Source organism: Sinohyriopsis cumingii, chromosome 4 (genome assembly GCF_028554795.1).
Source record: "Sinohyriopsis cumingii isolate HCF-2022 chromosome 4, ASM2855479v2, whole genome shotgun sequence".
Classification (NCBI taxonomy): Eukaryota; Metazoa; Mollusca; class Bivalvia; order Unionida; family Unionidae; genus Sinohyriopsis; species Sinohyriopsis cumingii.
In genome coordinates this window covers 91,017,852-91,035,509 of record NC_142964.1, presented here as the reverse complement: position 1 = coordinate 91,035,509, position 17,658 = coordinate 91,017,852, and the positions used below count along the sequence as shown (strand labels likewise).

The window sequence follows — 17,658 nt, the reverse complement described above, 5'->3', positions numbered from 1 at the left end:
GTAAGCCGCTGTTGTTTTGTGTTTATTAGAACATGGACCAGTTGGTATGCTTTCCTGCTGTTGTTCCTTTTCCCTCAATGTCTTTGGACATTTCTTCTATCCAGTTCTCTTTTGCTTTTTTCAAACTTTTCTTGACTTCCCAGTTGACTCCCTTGTACTGCTCTGCCCCTTTTGTATCATTCTTTTTATTCTTCAGTTCCCTCCTCTTGTCGCACAGGTTCAGAACCACAGCTGTGACCCAGGGTTTCTTGACTGGGCGATGTCTACCAAGGATATTGCTGGCTGTTTCAGTCATTGCTGTATTGAAGGTGGTGATCAACGTGTCCATGTCGGTATTGTCAGCATCAAGGATAGTGAGCAGTGCAAAGTTCCCACCAATCATTGCCTGGAAGGCTTTTGCTACTTCGGGATTCTTCAATTTCTCGAGATCAAATTTCATTCTTGTGTGGCTCTCTTCTTGACCTTCTTTAGTTGTAGCATGAAGGTCATCATCACCAGATCATGGTCACTTCCTATGTCTGCTCCAGGAAAGCTTCTAGTTTTGACGATGTTTATACTTGACTGTAGGTGCCTCTTCACCATGATGTCGTCATTCTGACAGTGATTGTCTCACTTGGGCTGTGCCATGTCCATCTCCTGGATACTTTGTGCTGGTCAAAGGTGTTTGCCAGCATAAGGTCATTGTAACTAGCAAATTCCAGGAGCCTCATTCCTCTCTCAGTTGTCTGTACATTGCAGCAGCGCCCACATGTTCCTTTCCAGTTCATGCAAGCGTCCTTGCCTATCTTGGCATTCCAATCACCTTGCACAACCAGAATGTCTTTTTTGGTGTTTTATCCACAATTTCTTGTAGCTGGTCATAGAAGTCTTCCACATCCGCGTCATCATAGTCTGATGTTGGGGTGTATGCCTGCATTATGGTGATGTTGAATGGAGTCGCCCTCAGGCAGATGGTGATGAGCTGGCTGGATACTGTCCGACATCCCATGACAGTACTCACACTGTCCTTGTTAACAAGGAGCCCAACTCCCTGCTCAGTTTGTGTCCTTCCAAAGTAGTTGTTTCTCCAATGTTCTTCCATCGTATCTCACAGAGTCCTAGGATGTTCCAGTGGTATCTGTTCATTTCATATGTAAGTACCTCAAGCTTTCCTGTTGCTCTCATTGTTCTCACATTCCAGGTGCCAATGGTGATGTTGTTCCTGACATGAATCTTGCTGCTCTGAGCAAATAAGGGAGCCTAAAAACCAATGTATTTCATGCGCAGTTGCATTCAAAGCAAAGCATGAAGCCATCTAAGAAATAAGCTGACTCTCCTTCTGGTGTTGTTGTCATGTGACTAATTGCTGCTGCGCAAAGCTTTATTAATGAACTCAAAAGCAGAGTTGATAATTTTATGTTTGATTACGTGTTTGACTGACAATGAGAATAATGGAATTCGTTTACATAGTCGGAGCTTCCATGGACCCTTCCCACCCCTCTGCAGACATTTTGATATTGATGCTGAGGTATGGGGCCAGAGCCAATTAACTATCAAAAAGGAATTGACTGCCACCTGGAGAAAGCCAGATTTATGAAGCATAGTGCACGTTTCGGTGATGTTTTTGTTGGTATCACATGGCTGCTACATCGGCATGTTGGGGAAGTATTCTCTTCCATGTGATGGACAAATCTCTGCTTGATGAATCTTTTCTCCAGGTTGCTGCAGCAGTGACAGGTTTCTGGATATTGTTCTCAGAATAAATATGTTAAGAAGTAAGTATACTTAAGTTCTCTTTACAGACATTGTGACTTTCATTTAATAATTTCAAATGTTATATAAACCCTCAGACACAAACAGCTACACCTTTGCAGTTATTATTATTACTTCCTATAAGAATTGCATGAAGAAGTATAAAGCTACCTGCAAATATTGTTTACGTGTGACTTATTAATACAAATATTTTAATGAGGGCTGTGGCATGACCTGTCCATCCGAAGTACAAAATTTGTACGCATGAAAAAATAGCAACATAAAACATTTGACCATATCAATGTATTATCACATTTAATGGATGGATGTTAAATGAAATTTACAATAATTAATTAATACAAGGAAAAGGTTTCATTTTCATCAGTTCTGATTTAGAAAATTATTTGATGATTAATGAAACAACACTTGGTACACTGCTCGGGGCCATATTGAAGAAAATCTAGTATGGGTGACCGCGTGTTGGATTATCCACGGGTAATTAGAGATCTGTGTTACTGTTGTATATAACTTTCCCTTTTTTTGAAGGAGGTGAAACTATTTGTAACTAATATTGATTGTAAAATTACCCCCATTTATGAAAGACTCTAAAAACACAGTCTTTAGCAGATAACCAGATGAACCAGATGAACTTTCAAGTTCACGATTTTTTTGAAAATTTATATTTTCTGAAATTTTCTGTTTCGGAAATGTGGCAAGTTTTGCTGTTGGTAGTGCAAGGATATGCTACAGAGAAATCTGTTTGTGGAATCATTCTTTCTGATTGGTAAGTGCATGGTTTGTCATTTCTGATTACATGTACATCTTTAATTCAAATGTGGCATAATAGGGAACTTAAGAAGAAAACCGGTTTGACATAACACAGTTTTGGTTGTTACTAAGTTTTTGGTAGTTGTTGAGAGAGGTAGGTATTTTCCCATGCTTGAGTTTTTAATGCCTTTAAAAGCCAATTCTGGCAAGATTGCTTTCATAGGAACTTTTTTCATCAGTGAGCTTAGCTTTCTTGCCTTAATTGGTGCCCAGTCAATTTTCTTTTTTTTTTTTTTAATGATATTTGGTTCTTTCCTCCCAAAACTATTTTGGTAAATTTCCAAAAGTGTTGGCATTTGTTTGATTGGAAAAGAACTCCATCAAGCCAAGCAGAAGACAACAGTTCCTAGCACGTGGACACCATGACCAAGACAACCTGAGATGACCAGACCATGATAGGAAGGTAAGGTTAGCAAAAAATCAAGATTGCACGAAAGGCTGCCATGTATATATGGTCTTAACACAGCTCTACTCAGTTCTTTGAACTTGCTGTAAAAACTGGTGTTAAATATGCTAATACCTATTGCTATAATTTATACTGTGGATTTTTGGCAATATTAGGTTATTGTAAGTGAAATTTAATGTACATGTTTTCATTCATTCAAGTGAATTTGGAAACCTGTTCAAAACAAAGGATTTTGTGTTATCCAAGATGGCTACCGAAGTGGATATACTTGAAATTGAACTACATCTACCATATCTGAACTTCAGTTGATACCAACTCAAACACATTATGCAAGTTTCATTCAAAAGTTTATGGATATGTGCTAGTTCTATACAGAGTGACCCCGTTATAACACGGTTTTTGGGAGCCATAAAACCCAACCACATTATATTCCGAACCATGTTATAAGCAACCAGGTCAGTTAGCTGAAGAAAATGTACCCAGAAAAATATGGGGGGGGGGTGTAGGTAATAAATGCGTGCGGTAAAATACTTGCTCCATCGGCACCATCTTAAATTGATGCATATTAAATGAGAAATACACCTGTAGTGAAAACAGAAGACATATATAATAGTTTACTTTATTTAGAGAACCATGAATTGGTACATATACTTGATTCCTGTTATATATAAATGTCTAATGTAAAGCATGAATAGAGTATCAACACCGTGTACTCACACGCGAACCTCGTCATATACATTGAATTCACAGTACAAGTGATTCCATCGAAAATATGCACACACATAGCATTAAAATATTCAATAATTTTGTAACGGGTCATATTGGTCTGAATTCAGTGGAAAAAGCATAATCACGTAATGAATGACGAAGCACATTTACTTTTCAATGCGTTCCAAGTCAGTAAAAGTTAGTTTTCGTAAACATAAACTTTTTCCCTACAAAAAGGAAACTTTCACAGCACAGTTAATGTGTTCCCGTCACGTTGGAAAATCCAAAACTCCATCAGATTCACTTTTATTAAGTTTGGTACTGACTTCCTTTAAAGAAAAATTCTTTGCTGTTATTGAAAGATTGTAGTCGGCTTTCTTTGATGAAGGGTGCATGCGCTATTGACGCCACCGCTAAAGGACAGCTTTGGAGAACCAAACAAATTCCCATTTCTTATTGTGGTGGCAACATCAGATATTTGTATCACATGATTGAGATGGGTATTTTTTCCATTTGCTGAGTACATTTTCATAACAGTCATGCTTCAAAGGTAATCTGTTTCCTTTGAAATTTCAGCAAACTATTTTATCTGGGTACATTTTTAAAAATGAATTTGCCATTGTTTGGACTATTCTAGTTACTGTCCCTCCATGCCTGTTGAATAAACCAATAAGTAAAATGTATTTTTTATTTTTTTACATCTGTGGTAGCAGCATGTTGCTGCCTTCCATGCATGTGTCTGAAAATTAACAAAGGGTCAACGGACGATAGAGACGCAGGTGTTCAGATGACATGGATTATTACAGAAAATGTGAGTGTTCTGAAGCATTTAATTCTGAGTGAAAAGAAGAGGAATTTTACTTACCATCCACATACAAATGTCAGTCTTTGTACATATATTAGTTACTAGCAAGCGGACGAAAATCCGATGAAAGATAAATTACGAGACAATGCCTCGTCCGGTTGATCTCCATTACCAGAAATGTCAACAACAAAAAAGCAGATATTTCACAATATACAGAACTATATAATAATGCACTGTTTAGATGGTTTGTCAATATGGACAAAGAATTTGTTTATGTAACAATAGATAAATTTCAGTGCATTTTATATCCAGTTTGCGGCTTTCTTTCATGGGTCCTCTGAATTTCTTCACTCCAAACCAATGGTTGTATATAAATGTTTAAACAGCCAACAATGTTGCCAATTAAAAAAAAAACACATGGTATGTTTTTTGGCCAATAAGGAAAAACAATTCATGTTTGCGACATTGGTGAAGACCAATGTGATCCCAGAATAAACTTTTTATGCATTTTTTTTCTGTACTTTTTGTGTACAAGAAAAATACATATAAAATTTCAGGAACCAAGTTACGATTGTCTTGTATTATTCATACGCGATCTCTTCCCTAAAATGATAAACTTTTTACGGGGTTTTGGTACATTTTAAGAAATTTTTTTTTTTTTGTGCACAAGAAAAATACATGTACACCACTCCCTCGATAACTCGCACACATCGGGGTCCAGAAACATAGACCGCACTATAAGTGAGGCACGAGTTATCGAGGGACCTATAAAATAAGCCCAAAACCAATAAAGTGATCGATGACATAAAGGAAAAATAAGGGGGGGGTAGGCAGATTATAGTGTTGAATACTCACTTTATAATCGTGCTGAGATTAACTGTGAATAAATATCTCTTAATAACGGTGTACTTTGTTTATTATTTCCTCATAGAGCAACATTAATTTCAGGATAAATTACAGTATTTTGAGGCGATCATCAAAAACATTATTCCACGTGGTTTCCGTTCGTTTAACATGTGTACCACTTCACACATTGTGTACTACGTCACTAATTTTTATGTTGAATTGGATACATTCTAGTTTTATTGTTTGATCCAAATTAGACGTTTTTTTATATACAAAAGATGACTCTTTTCGAGAAACAGTGTTGATCGAATGATAGGTAGATATATAGATAGATTTGATTGCGCTAGAAGTAAAATGTAACACAAAAAAAAAGGGTTAATCAGTACTAACATATTTAATGGGTCTACAGATTTAAAACAATGTAAATTAGAACAAGGTAATACTTGCCGTTTGTGCCACGCTTGACAAATATCAATTCACTTTTTGAAAAAATCAGTTAATTTTTTGTGTGTGTTACTCCTTGGTTTCTCTGCCGCCGAGCAAAATCCCTCAGATTTCTCAACTGCATGAGCTTTACGTAGTCAACATTTTGGGTCTCCAGCCATGTTATGGCAATATCAAAAGATTTGATTGCTTCCTGTGCAGAGGGGGGAGATGGTGCAACATCTGTGTCTGCATCACTTTCAACACTTGTGGTACTCCAGTTAGAATCGTCTTATGCTGCAAATTTGTTCGTTATAGAATTAATTATTGTTTCGTCTGACATGTATTCGGCTGTGGGGCAATCATTGTCAGCACAAATCCACTCCTCCATATCATCAAGAGAAACGCCCATCTCAGTCTGTACAAATTTCTCCCAAACAGCCTCGCCATTAATGACATCAGTTTCACTGAAATATTCGAAGTCACTATCATCGTTGTTGTCTCTGTTACTGTTTTGCTTTATGTCAAAGGCAGCTACAAGACCCTTAATCCAGCACCCCAGGTCTCTTGTAATCGATTTTTTAATGCAACAAACGCTTCCCCAAGTTGTTGATCAAAACAAAGGTGGCATGAAATTAGGTTCTCACAGAAGTACTCGAGGGTTTCGATGTGACAGTCGATTGACTCCTTTCATGTTTTCAATGAACAGAATATGTTGTGATTATAATGTTTACACTGAAACGGAATTAAAGGATTAGAACGTGACTTTCACACAGGAAGACATTTAATTTGTGTTTATTTCATTCTCTGTTGCCACCTGTTAGCATTTGCCAGAAGTTTTCATTGATCGCTATTTCACCAGACTGTTTATTTACAGTATACTGACAACTATTTATCATAAAAACTTACATAATAAATTATATCTTTAAACAGAGGTCTCGCTAGGATTTTAAAACTGGGTCTTTCTGCCTATTAATTCAATCACTAAATATCAGTACATTTTCTCACCAGGCCGCCAGTCAAAGCCTTTGAACTAGCTGCCTAGCTATTGCATCATGTTCTTTTTTTTTATGTACTCTTATAAAATGGCAACATGTATGTACATCAAGGAGTCTTTCAGTCACTGAATTCGGTCATTGTAAATATCAGCCAAGCTAATTGATCAACACATTTTCCCACAAAGCAGGTGGCTGAAACAGGACTGGCAAATCTTTAATTGTTCCGCGCAGCTATTACATGCGTACAGAGGATTCCCGCCTCAGTGATTTTCTGTGTCCCAGATCAAAAATTGGCATCCAAATACGCGTAATTAAGTGTTTTCGAGATCTCTGAAATTAATTCTTATTTAGAACTTGAAAATTTCAAAATATGGATTCTGTTTTTACGGGCATTAATCACCATTTTCGATGATAAAACGAGCAATGTATCAAGGTTTAATTTACCAGTTCTTATCGTAATTTTTTCACGTTCAGCATATTTTAAAGATATTTTAAATACGTTTTCTCTGGAAAAAATCAGGAGCCAAGACAGACACCGCGTTATAAGCGGGATCGGGAGTTATCCAGGCGCGAGTTATTGAGGGAGCGGTGTATATGAAATTTCAGGAGCCACACCACAACTGTGTTGTATCCCAATTCGTGTTACAATGGAGCACTATAGCGGGGTCACACTGTACAAGGATTTCATATACTTGCTATCACTGTTATGAACAAGCTGAAAATATCAGAATCATGGAAATATATTTAAGTACCAGCCTTGTAGGTTCCTTACTCAACACACGCAGCTCAACCTTTTCTGCATCATTCTCTGGCTTTAGTATGTCTGATATACCTGAAGATCAGAGCCACATAGATAATCCCATGCAGGAAAGTCATGTTCAGAGTGAAAATGAAAACAGTGGTGCAGATGATGATTTGGAGTTATCCAATATGGCTGACATTTATCCAGAATTCCTGAGGGTCAAACATAATAAATACAGTATCACTGTACATATAGATCCACAAAAGTTTGAGTTTGTAAAACAGATATTAGATTAAGAACCTTGCATGACTTCATGCAGTTCAAGTGTACAAAATGGTATTATCTACAGAACACAAAAGAAAAACACTGTGACAGCTACATTGTATAAAACAACATGTGTCTTACATATACAGGGGCTGAACTGTTTCACATGGTTAGATCATATTATCTGTAAATGTAGACAGGATGAATACCCATGCTAAAGGCAGCAATATGTTGACATCTACACCAGTAACTAGATGTAGTACCAAACATGAAAGAAGCTCCTAAAGTCTTTGACCTAAATGACTCAGGCTATAAAATTAACACCCCTCCCCAGTGTCCGGCAATTACATGCTCCATAAATCATGACCACAGCAGTGATGGCTTAAACCTTAATGATTTCTTCATGTGTGTACATCAAAAAACAATTAGGAACTTGGAGGCCCAAATTGAAGATTTAAAACTACAGTTACATGCTATTAAGTCAGCACAGGGAAGGATTAATGAGCAAGTAACCTCATGTCAAACAGCAATTCAGACAGACTCCCAAATATCAGCAATGTCAGATGCTCAGACACAGACAGTCCCAATACCAGCAAGAGAAAATGTAAAATGACCATGCAAATAAAAACTGATACCCAAAGTAATCCTGCATTGCAAACAACAGTACCCCCCTCTCAGTCATGTGTCACACCTGCAACAGCAATAAGTGTACATCCATGACCCTCAGCTCAGACAAGTCTGTTGCCTTCACCAACAACTGCATTTCCCAGTGCTCATACAAATGTGTAAAATTCAACTCGAGTAGTTCACACAACTGAAACACCAATTTCAGCACCCCTTCCTCCAAGAAATACAATCCAGAGTCCAACACATGACATCACAAGCCAGAAAAGATAGGACTCGAATAATTGGCTCCTCAATATTGAAAAGTATAATACCAAGGAGACTTTTTAAAACAGATGTACCGACTCTAAGAGGTGCAAAAATCGACAACATGACGGATAGAATAATGAACAGTGACCTAACCAAATACAACCAAATTATTATTTTATTTTAGTAGGTGGAAATGATGCCTGTGAGGGAAGGTCACTGAATCAAATCAGAACAGATTTTGAAAGTTTACTGTATGCTGCTAGGTATTGCAGCCCAAATACATGTAAAATAATGATATCAGGACTACCTCCTCATGTGGACACCAAGGCGAAAGAAATCATTGATCTGATAATTGACCTATGTGAAGACTTAAGCCTACAGTACATTCCACAATACACATCTTTCTTTCTTCAGAACCAGGATGTCAACCTTAGTCTCTACCACAGACAAAATTCATTTAAGCAGGAAAGGAACCTCAACTACTGAGAAATATTAACATGTATGCCCCCATTTTCAGGCACTGTAATGTAGAGTACTGTCTCTACTGTGGAGAAACTGGGCACATGACACAGGTATGCCATCATGGTAAACAGATTGAGTGCTTCAGATGCCATAAATATGGACACAAACGAAGACTTTGTCCATTAATGTGTTATACATTTTAGGAAGCTTGCAAAGAGAATGCCAATGCTTCATTTACAACAAATCTAAATGTACATAGTGAGACTCTTGACTCTTAGCTATTCAATGGACACTATTGTAGATGAAAAAGTTAATGGATTTTCAGGGTTTACATGTGACTTTGAAGATGCTAATATATATGAACATTTAACAATAGAAATAGAATGTAAGAATGATAAAAGTAGTATGGAGACAATCTCAGTGAGTACCCCATTGCATGATGACATACATATAATTGATATGAAACTAAATACAAAAGGTTTTAACATAGGTCACTTAAATCTACAAGTATTGTGGGAAAAATAGACAGATTAAGTTAATGTTGTCTTCCAAGGAAAATTATATGCATGTTTTAGGTCTCACTGAAACCAAATTAATTGCTAACCACAATGATGATCTATTTCACTGTCAAGGCTACAATAAACCTTATGCAGGGGGCAGAGAGACAGCAGGGGTATGTGTCTTGTTGTATACATTAGGGAAGATGTAAATGCAGAAAGGCGACTTGACTTGGAGTCACATGAAATTGAGAGTATCTGGGTTGAAATTTTTCAAATAATGCAAAATCATTCCTAGTTAGTTTCATTTATAGGCCACCTTCCTCCAAAGCAATTTGGAATGGTAACTTTCTGAAACAAATGGAAAATGTTCTAGCACAGGAGAAATGTTGTTGTAGGGTTTAATGCCATTTTTCAGCACACGATAGGCTATACATGGTGGCCAGTGTTAATGGTGGAGGAAGAACCCGGGAAAAACCCCAAAAGAACCACCGACCCACGAGAAGCTACTGGCAAGCTTTCTCACATACCCACATTAGCCGAATCTGAGACTCGAACCCATGCAGACAGAGGTGGGGTGGCAGTGATCCGTAATGGAGATCGCTTTAGACCACTCAGCCACTCTGGGCCCCAGCACAGGAGAAAGAAACATATATACTCGGAGATATAAATAAGGACCTTCTCAATACTCAAATAAGGAACAACTGGAAGGAATTTATTGAATCATTAGACCTAGACCAGCTGGTAAATGAGCCTACACGGGTAACAGAAAAGTCGAGCACTCTTATTGATCACATTTATACCAACCTACTAGACAATGTGGCTTACATTAAGGTACCAAATGTTGGTCTTGGTGGCCACTATCCTACGTTTTTGACAAGAAAGGTTAAATGCAAGAAAAATAAGAAAAATACACACAAAACGATCACTTAAAGATTGTTGGAATTTTTTTTAATGCAGTACAATTTCTCAATGACCTAATAAAGTTCCGTGAAATATGATCCAAAATTTGGATGACTAAATGAAGCTCTGAGGGTGTGGAATGACTTATTCATGGATGTAGTCTCTAAGCATGCACCACTGAAAATATATCAAGTAAAGACTGAAATTCAACCTAATTGGCTTGCTACTGAAATCCTAGATGCTATGAAAACACTAGACTAATTCAAGGCTATGGGAAAACATGCACAATATAAAGTATGGAGAAATAAAATAACAAATATGATTAAAAAAGCTTAAAAAAAACTTATTATCAATCATTGCTTGAAAACAAAAAGAGGAACACAAACTCCATTTGGAAAGTCTTCAATGAACTCACTGATGGAACTCACAAAGATCAGACAAATAAAATTCACTCACTTCTGGCACCATAGTCACTGATGACACTGACATTGCAAATGTTTTCAATGATTTTTTCACCAACATTACCACAAAGTTAAAAGAACCAGTGATAGAAAACAACTTTAATGAACTGAAAAAGTTCTGCAGCAAAATCTCTAAGGAGGTATGTTTCTCTATCCCAGCAGTATCAAAAAACTTTGTTAAAAAATGTCTCAGTGAACTTGATACCAAGAAAGTTACATAACTTGGTCAGATTGGTTCACAAGTCATTAAATCTTATGCCTCTGCTATTGTAGATAGCATAACATTCATAATTAATTTAAGTATTGCAACCTCATCTGTCCCTGAAATGTGGAAAACGGCAAAAGTAACTCCTATTCACAAATCTGGTTCTAAGGATGACGCTGATAACTACCAACCAATCTCAGTACTACCAGACTTGTCAAAATTGATTGAAAAACATGTCCATGACTCATTCATGTCATATTTAACCAAACACTTGCTGTTACACCCTAATCAATCAGGCTTTAGACAGAAACATTCATGTGAGACTGCCTTGATCTCCCTAACTGATAAATGGCTTCAAGCACTTGACCAAGGTAGAATAATAGGATCTGTATTTGTAGATTTCAGGAAAGATTTTGACATGGTGGATCATGAAATCCTTTTGAAGAAACTGAAAATCTACCGGTATGATGAAAGAACAATTAGATGGTTTACTTCTTACTTAAGTGAGAGAACACAACATGTTTACATAAATAATGTTCTGTCTGAACCTGGAACAATTAGATATGTAGTACCACAAGGTTCAATTCTAGGTCCATTACTGTTCATTTTATTTATTAATGACCTACCATGTTTTCATATTGCAGGCTTTGTATTGTTACACCCCTATATGCTTCACAGAATTATTATATTGATAAGGTAGTTAGATGGCAGACAAGTATATAATTGTAAAGAAAATGACACCAATGTTAAGCAAAATGCTTTACAGTTTGAGATGTGGCTGTTATATGACAGAAAATTCAGTGTATCCCCAAGGGGTGTAAGACTGAGAGTCAAAAATCGCCTTGGTGTCAAACATGGGGGTCAGACTGATTTAAAAACAAACTTTGGTATCAAAACTGGGGGTCAAATTAAAAATTTGGGTGTCTCTTAAGTGCAAGTGAGGGTAAAGGGAAACACTGAGAAAATGTTAGAGCAGATGGATCTTTTCAAACATCAAATATGTCGGATCAGAAAAAAATCAAAACTGCTCCACAAATTTTAAAAGAAGAATGAGAGCATTGTAAATACTGCATCATGAGCAGTAGTCCGAGATTCCTCTGACCCATGGCACCACATTTTTGATATTTGGATATTTATGTTGGGGTGCAGAGTCAAGAGTCCATTCCCTATCGAAAAGTTGGAATTCGCTGACATCATTTGGTGTTCACATGGGGTAGCCGCTTAGTAGCCAGCCCATCAAACTGGAATGACCTTTCATTGAGATATACCTGCATGAAATCGATAGGAATATGATTTATTTTCTCAAAAATCATGATCATAGCATTTGTCATGTCTTTAATCCGCTGACAGATGAGACGAAAGTACGTCATTGCTGAAATTTGTCCAGGATCTGGCCATTTCCCGAGTCACATAACTACTATACAAATCTCACAACCAACGTGTCAATGACATCAGAGGTCATATAGTCACGTGATACCGACAATAAACAAATTTCCAAAGTTGTTGTACATAGAATTTGGACATGTTATATAGAAGTCACTTAATGTTTGTAAATAAATATAATGCACACTTAATTCTTGACATATTTATTCTGAAAACGATCAGAATCCTGTCGATATTGCAGCAGGGTGGAGAAAACCATTTTCAAGAAGTACCAAGCATGTGTCAGAGATGTTTTTTGTCTGTGTCACGTGACTACCACATTGACATGTGCTCTCTGCATAGTGAATCTGCTCCAACATTTACAGATTTTTGGTAATTGTTTTCACAATAAATACTTTGAGAAGTTTTTTTTGTTTTCATGTTTCTATAAAAATTACATGACTTTCATTTATATGTTCGATTCGTTTTCCTACAGCAATACTAGAAATTGTTTATTGTTGATATTACGTGGCTCTATGACGATGTCATTGACATTTAGGTTGTGAGAGTTGTGTAGTCATGTGACTAGGAATTCGAATGGCCAGATCTAGGTCAAATTTCAGCAATGATGTACTTTCGTCTCATCTGTCAGCAGATTGAAGACTTTTGACTAGCTGTAGAACCAGGTTAGTAACAAAAATGCATCTTTTTTAGGTGATGTAATTCTTGTATTTACTTTAAAGAGTACACTTTTTACACCAAAATTACACCTTTTTGCCACTAATGATTCTACCACACCTTCGCGTTTTCAAATCAAATGAACCATAGTAGTTAAGATCATATATTTGCATTGTTTATTTAATCATCATATATTTGCATTGTTTATTTAATCATCTTCCAGGTAATAGATGAGCTTGAGGATACAGTGAGTCCAGGAGGCAATATAGTGGATTACCATGGATGTGATTTCTTCCCTGAGAGATGGTTTGACATTGTTTTTGTACTGAGGACCGACAATACCATACTATACAAAAGATTGGAACAAAAGTGAGAGAGAGTAGTGTTTATTTTCACATTAAGAAAAACCAACTTTTCAACTGTTTACATATATTCAACATTTTAAGTCCCAAATATTTATTTGGTTGTACAGTAATACTCACTTATAAGTCTAGCCCAGCTGCAAAGATCCACATCTGCCATCCATTGCATAATGCAATGCCAAATCTAGGTCTGTATAATCAGTGTAACAAACAACTTGGACCCTGATCTGCAGGTGCATTATGCTAAGATCGATCAGGATCTTTGTAGTTTGACTTAACTTATAAATGAGTGTGGATGGTAATTATTGAATAACAACAGATACATTGCATGAATGCAGGATCTATGGCACATGTCACCGCTGATTGACTATTGTTATATCATGTTATCATCATCTGTATCCTTAAATTAAAATTTTGTCTTATGAGGTGATAAAATATGGGTAGTTCTGGCAGGTAAAATGGGTTTAAACTGCTCTTGAGCAGTAAGTGCTTTTTTTAAAAAGGAATTTAACTTCAGTGAAGTTTTGATACTCTTACTTAGGGTTGCTACAGTATCATAAACAAGAAACAAATGTTATGTTGTACATACATTGAGATATACGTACATCTTTGGACAGTGTTATGCAACTCGTATTTCAGATAAAGTCATATATTGTCAAAAAAAATTAACAGGAAATTAGAAATCAAATTCCCACAAGTGTGGATCATTTGTAATTAAAGCAAACATGATAGGAAATAAAGTTTTTCTTAGTATGGGTCACTCTCTCACAGTTAAACGTAGCTGTACTCTTAAGTATCATACCAGATTGTGGGGGTTTTGAATTTGAGTTGGAGAGTAGAGGGCCTGGGCATCAAACCATTGAGGATGATAGGAATGGTAAGTGGACAGTTTTTTTGATGGGGTACCATTTTGGGAGAGATTTTTGTGCTTTTTACAAAAAATCAAAAATGAAAAACCCTAAGACAATAATCCTTCTGGCGAATTTTTTTAGAACCCCCTTCCCAATCTGTGAATTTTTTTAATGTTTTGCACAGAACCAAAGAAGTGAATACTGTCATATTGTCATTGTCAGGGTTTATAATTAGGCATGAAGTAGCAATTTGCATATATTTTGCAACCTACATTTTAAGTTAGTACGACTTGCCAAGTGGCAAATAACAAGTATTTTTGTATCATCATCACTCATATGGAGCATGTTGTCAGCAACATACATCCCATTTCGGTGGAAATGAAAAGAAATTGTGTGCACTTTATTTACAAGATTTGTAAAGATCTGTAATTTCAACCTTGTCTTTGTAGGGAGATGCTTTTTTTAATCAATAATAATCAATTTATTGTGTCTCTGGAGTTTGTTCCACCTGTAAATTATGATAGCAAAATTTTCTTCTCAAGTTTTAAACAGTTTAGAAAAGTACTTAAAATATAGCAAATGCTGCTTGCGACAGTGTATTTCAAACTTGGGTGAAAAACACAAAGTCTACACTTTAAATAATATATCATAAATTTACAGTTAAGATAAAAATTATATGAAGTTTATTGTTTTTAATTAATTGAAGTTTATAATTTAACCATTCCACATGCTCCAGTAACTTGCATAATAAGTAAAAGAGCAAGAAAGCGATCAGTCCAGACCATGTGTGCAGAGGAGTCTAGAATTTAGCAATATGCCTCAGAAATCAACAGTCTTATTCAATGTATGTAAATACGTACCTAGGCAATTTTGGTCAATGCCCAGATAAGAGAAATTTTTATAGCAGATAGTAAATAATACAAAAACAGATGCAGAAAATATTTTTGTACAACTAACTGCCAGAAGGTATATTTTATGAATTTTACAATATTGTCAGCCAATATATATGTTGTTGTAGGGTTTAACGCCATTTTCAGCACATGATAGGCTATATATGGCAGCCAGTACTAATGGTGGAGGAAGAACCCGGTAAATCCCTGGAAAGAACCACTGACCCTCAAGAAGCGACTGGAAAGCTTTCTCACATACCAACATTAGCTAAATCCAAGACTCAAACCCACACAGACAGAGGTGAGATGGCAGTAATCTGTAACGGGGAGCGCTTTAGACCACTCGGCCACTCGGGGCCCCCCAATATATATGTAATCTATCTGTACCTCCATTCATCTGTGACCTTTTTAATTTCAGCACAGTAATGCTAGTTTTACACTGTCTGTCTTTGATAATGGCTTACAAGTAATTTGAATAAGGAAGAAGCCATATATTTTGACCAAAGTTTGTCAGTGACTTGTATATGTTTGGTAAGAAAGAAGGGTTAGGGTTAAAAAGTCATAGACGTGGTCATGTTAATAGAATTTTTTTGGCATTATAACCTTCACACCTTGATCAAAGTTTGTGGAGTGTTTGCATATGCTGTACTAGTGATTATATAAGGTGACATGGGGCTTGTGTATAAAGTGCAGTTTATGAGTCTTCTTACACTTTTCATTCAGTTTTTAATTTTAGATCCATCTGAGATGAAAGGATGAAACATGATTTAACTATATATATCATCTCAGAAGGTGTGTTGTTTACCAAAATTAGAAACCCTAGCCAGGGTCACAAGTCAATATTTTCAGTTTCATTCACATTGGTCCCTCTGCTTTATAACTTAACAGCATTTTAAGATTAATGGATTAAGCTTGGTATAAATGCATATTGTCACTAGAAGAAGTCTTATGTGGTATGTTTGATGTCTTGTCAGCAAGGGCAGGGACACAGGTTGATATTTTAAGGTTTGTTTTGTGTCTGTCATAAAGGCTGATTGAGATAGGGAGTTGAACCTTGGTGTGGTTATGCTTCTCAAGCATTTCGTATATCACAGTTGAGGTTTTATCTTCAGGGTCATGGTCAATACAAATATTTTCTTACCTCTTTTCATCACTTTTCCAGTGATCTTTAAAATAGGGCAATGATGCTTGATTTCATGGAAGGACTGCCCATTAACTTGTCAGTTCTCTCTTAAAGGCCATGTGATATGGCCTCATTATGTTAGGCAGGGGACAAAAATTAACTAATTCTGCTTGTTTTCTCATTTCTCTGTCAAATACACTAACCAAGCACATTAACATTAGGAATTACTTAGGTATCTTTTGAATCCAGCCCTCCCATAGACTTGAAAAAGCCTATCTGTCTCCACTTTTATAGACAAATGGAGCAACTCTTACAGATTTAACTTTGACTGCAAATTGTTATTGTCACATTATTCTGATATATTTTATAATGTAATTATAATATTAAAAGTATCTTTGTAATTACCGTATTTACCGTATAGGTTGGGACACCGTATTTGTTGGGACACCATAAATTAATTTTAAAAGTAATTTTTTTGTGCACTGTATGTTCTGGGACACATCGTTTTTTTCGAGTTGTAAGTTATGGGACGCCATTTAAATCATTCCAAAGCTACATGTCGGAAATTGCACTCCAACTGAAATTTTATTTTAAAAAAATATAAAACTGTATACTTGAAATAAAACTCTTCAATCCACTGCAGCAGCATCTCATCAACACAACCCTTCTCCTGCACACGTACGATCTATTCTTTTTGTACTTTAATATATTTTTAGCTTTCTCATACCGTGAAAAAATGTTAGAGACAACACATCACCTGAAGCGGAAACTGCAAGGACAAAAGTCAGATGTTTTCAAATCTTCACTAGTCTTGCTAATTCTCACACTTTTGACGCCCATCTTATAGCACTGGACAACAAATTTTTACAAAAGTCATGTTACTGAAATAAAATTAGTCAATTCTTATCAATTTTTATGTGCTGAACACGAATATGACAGTCAAATTGCAAAATTGGCTCTAGTTTTTTTGTAATCTGCAAAAAATTAATGTTTACATAACGAAATGCTTTCCAATAGTAAAAGGTCAACTGTAATAGCCTAGCTATAAAAAATCAAGTCATTGACTACATCTTAGATTTCTTCGCCTGTCTCTTGTACAGCTGTTCGGGAGCATCTCTGAGGAGTGTCCAGCAGTAGTCAGCCAGCATTGTAGTGGACCATTTTCCCTGGTATCTTTGTTCCATTGTTGCGATATCTTGATGAAAACGTTCGCCGTGTTCATCACTAACAATACCACAGT

General features: G+C 36.3%; 1 protein-coding gene across 2 annotated transcripts in view; it reads left to right on the top strand.

Moving 5' to 3' along the window:
• The window catches only part of LOC149801660 (adenylate kinase isoenzyme 6-like), a 55,836-nt gene that overhangs the window by 19,640 nt on the left and 18,538 nt on the right, over positions 1 to 17,658 (top strand). For both annotated transcript variants that reach the window (XM_089955929.1, XM_089955930.1), the window contains exon 3: positions 13,416 to 13,561. In XM_089955929.1, the coding sequence (XP_089812055.1) occupies positions 13,416 to 13,561 (146 nt within the window). The remainder of the gene's footprint in view (positions 1 to 13,415; positions 13,562 to 17,658) is intronic.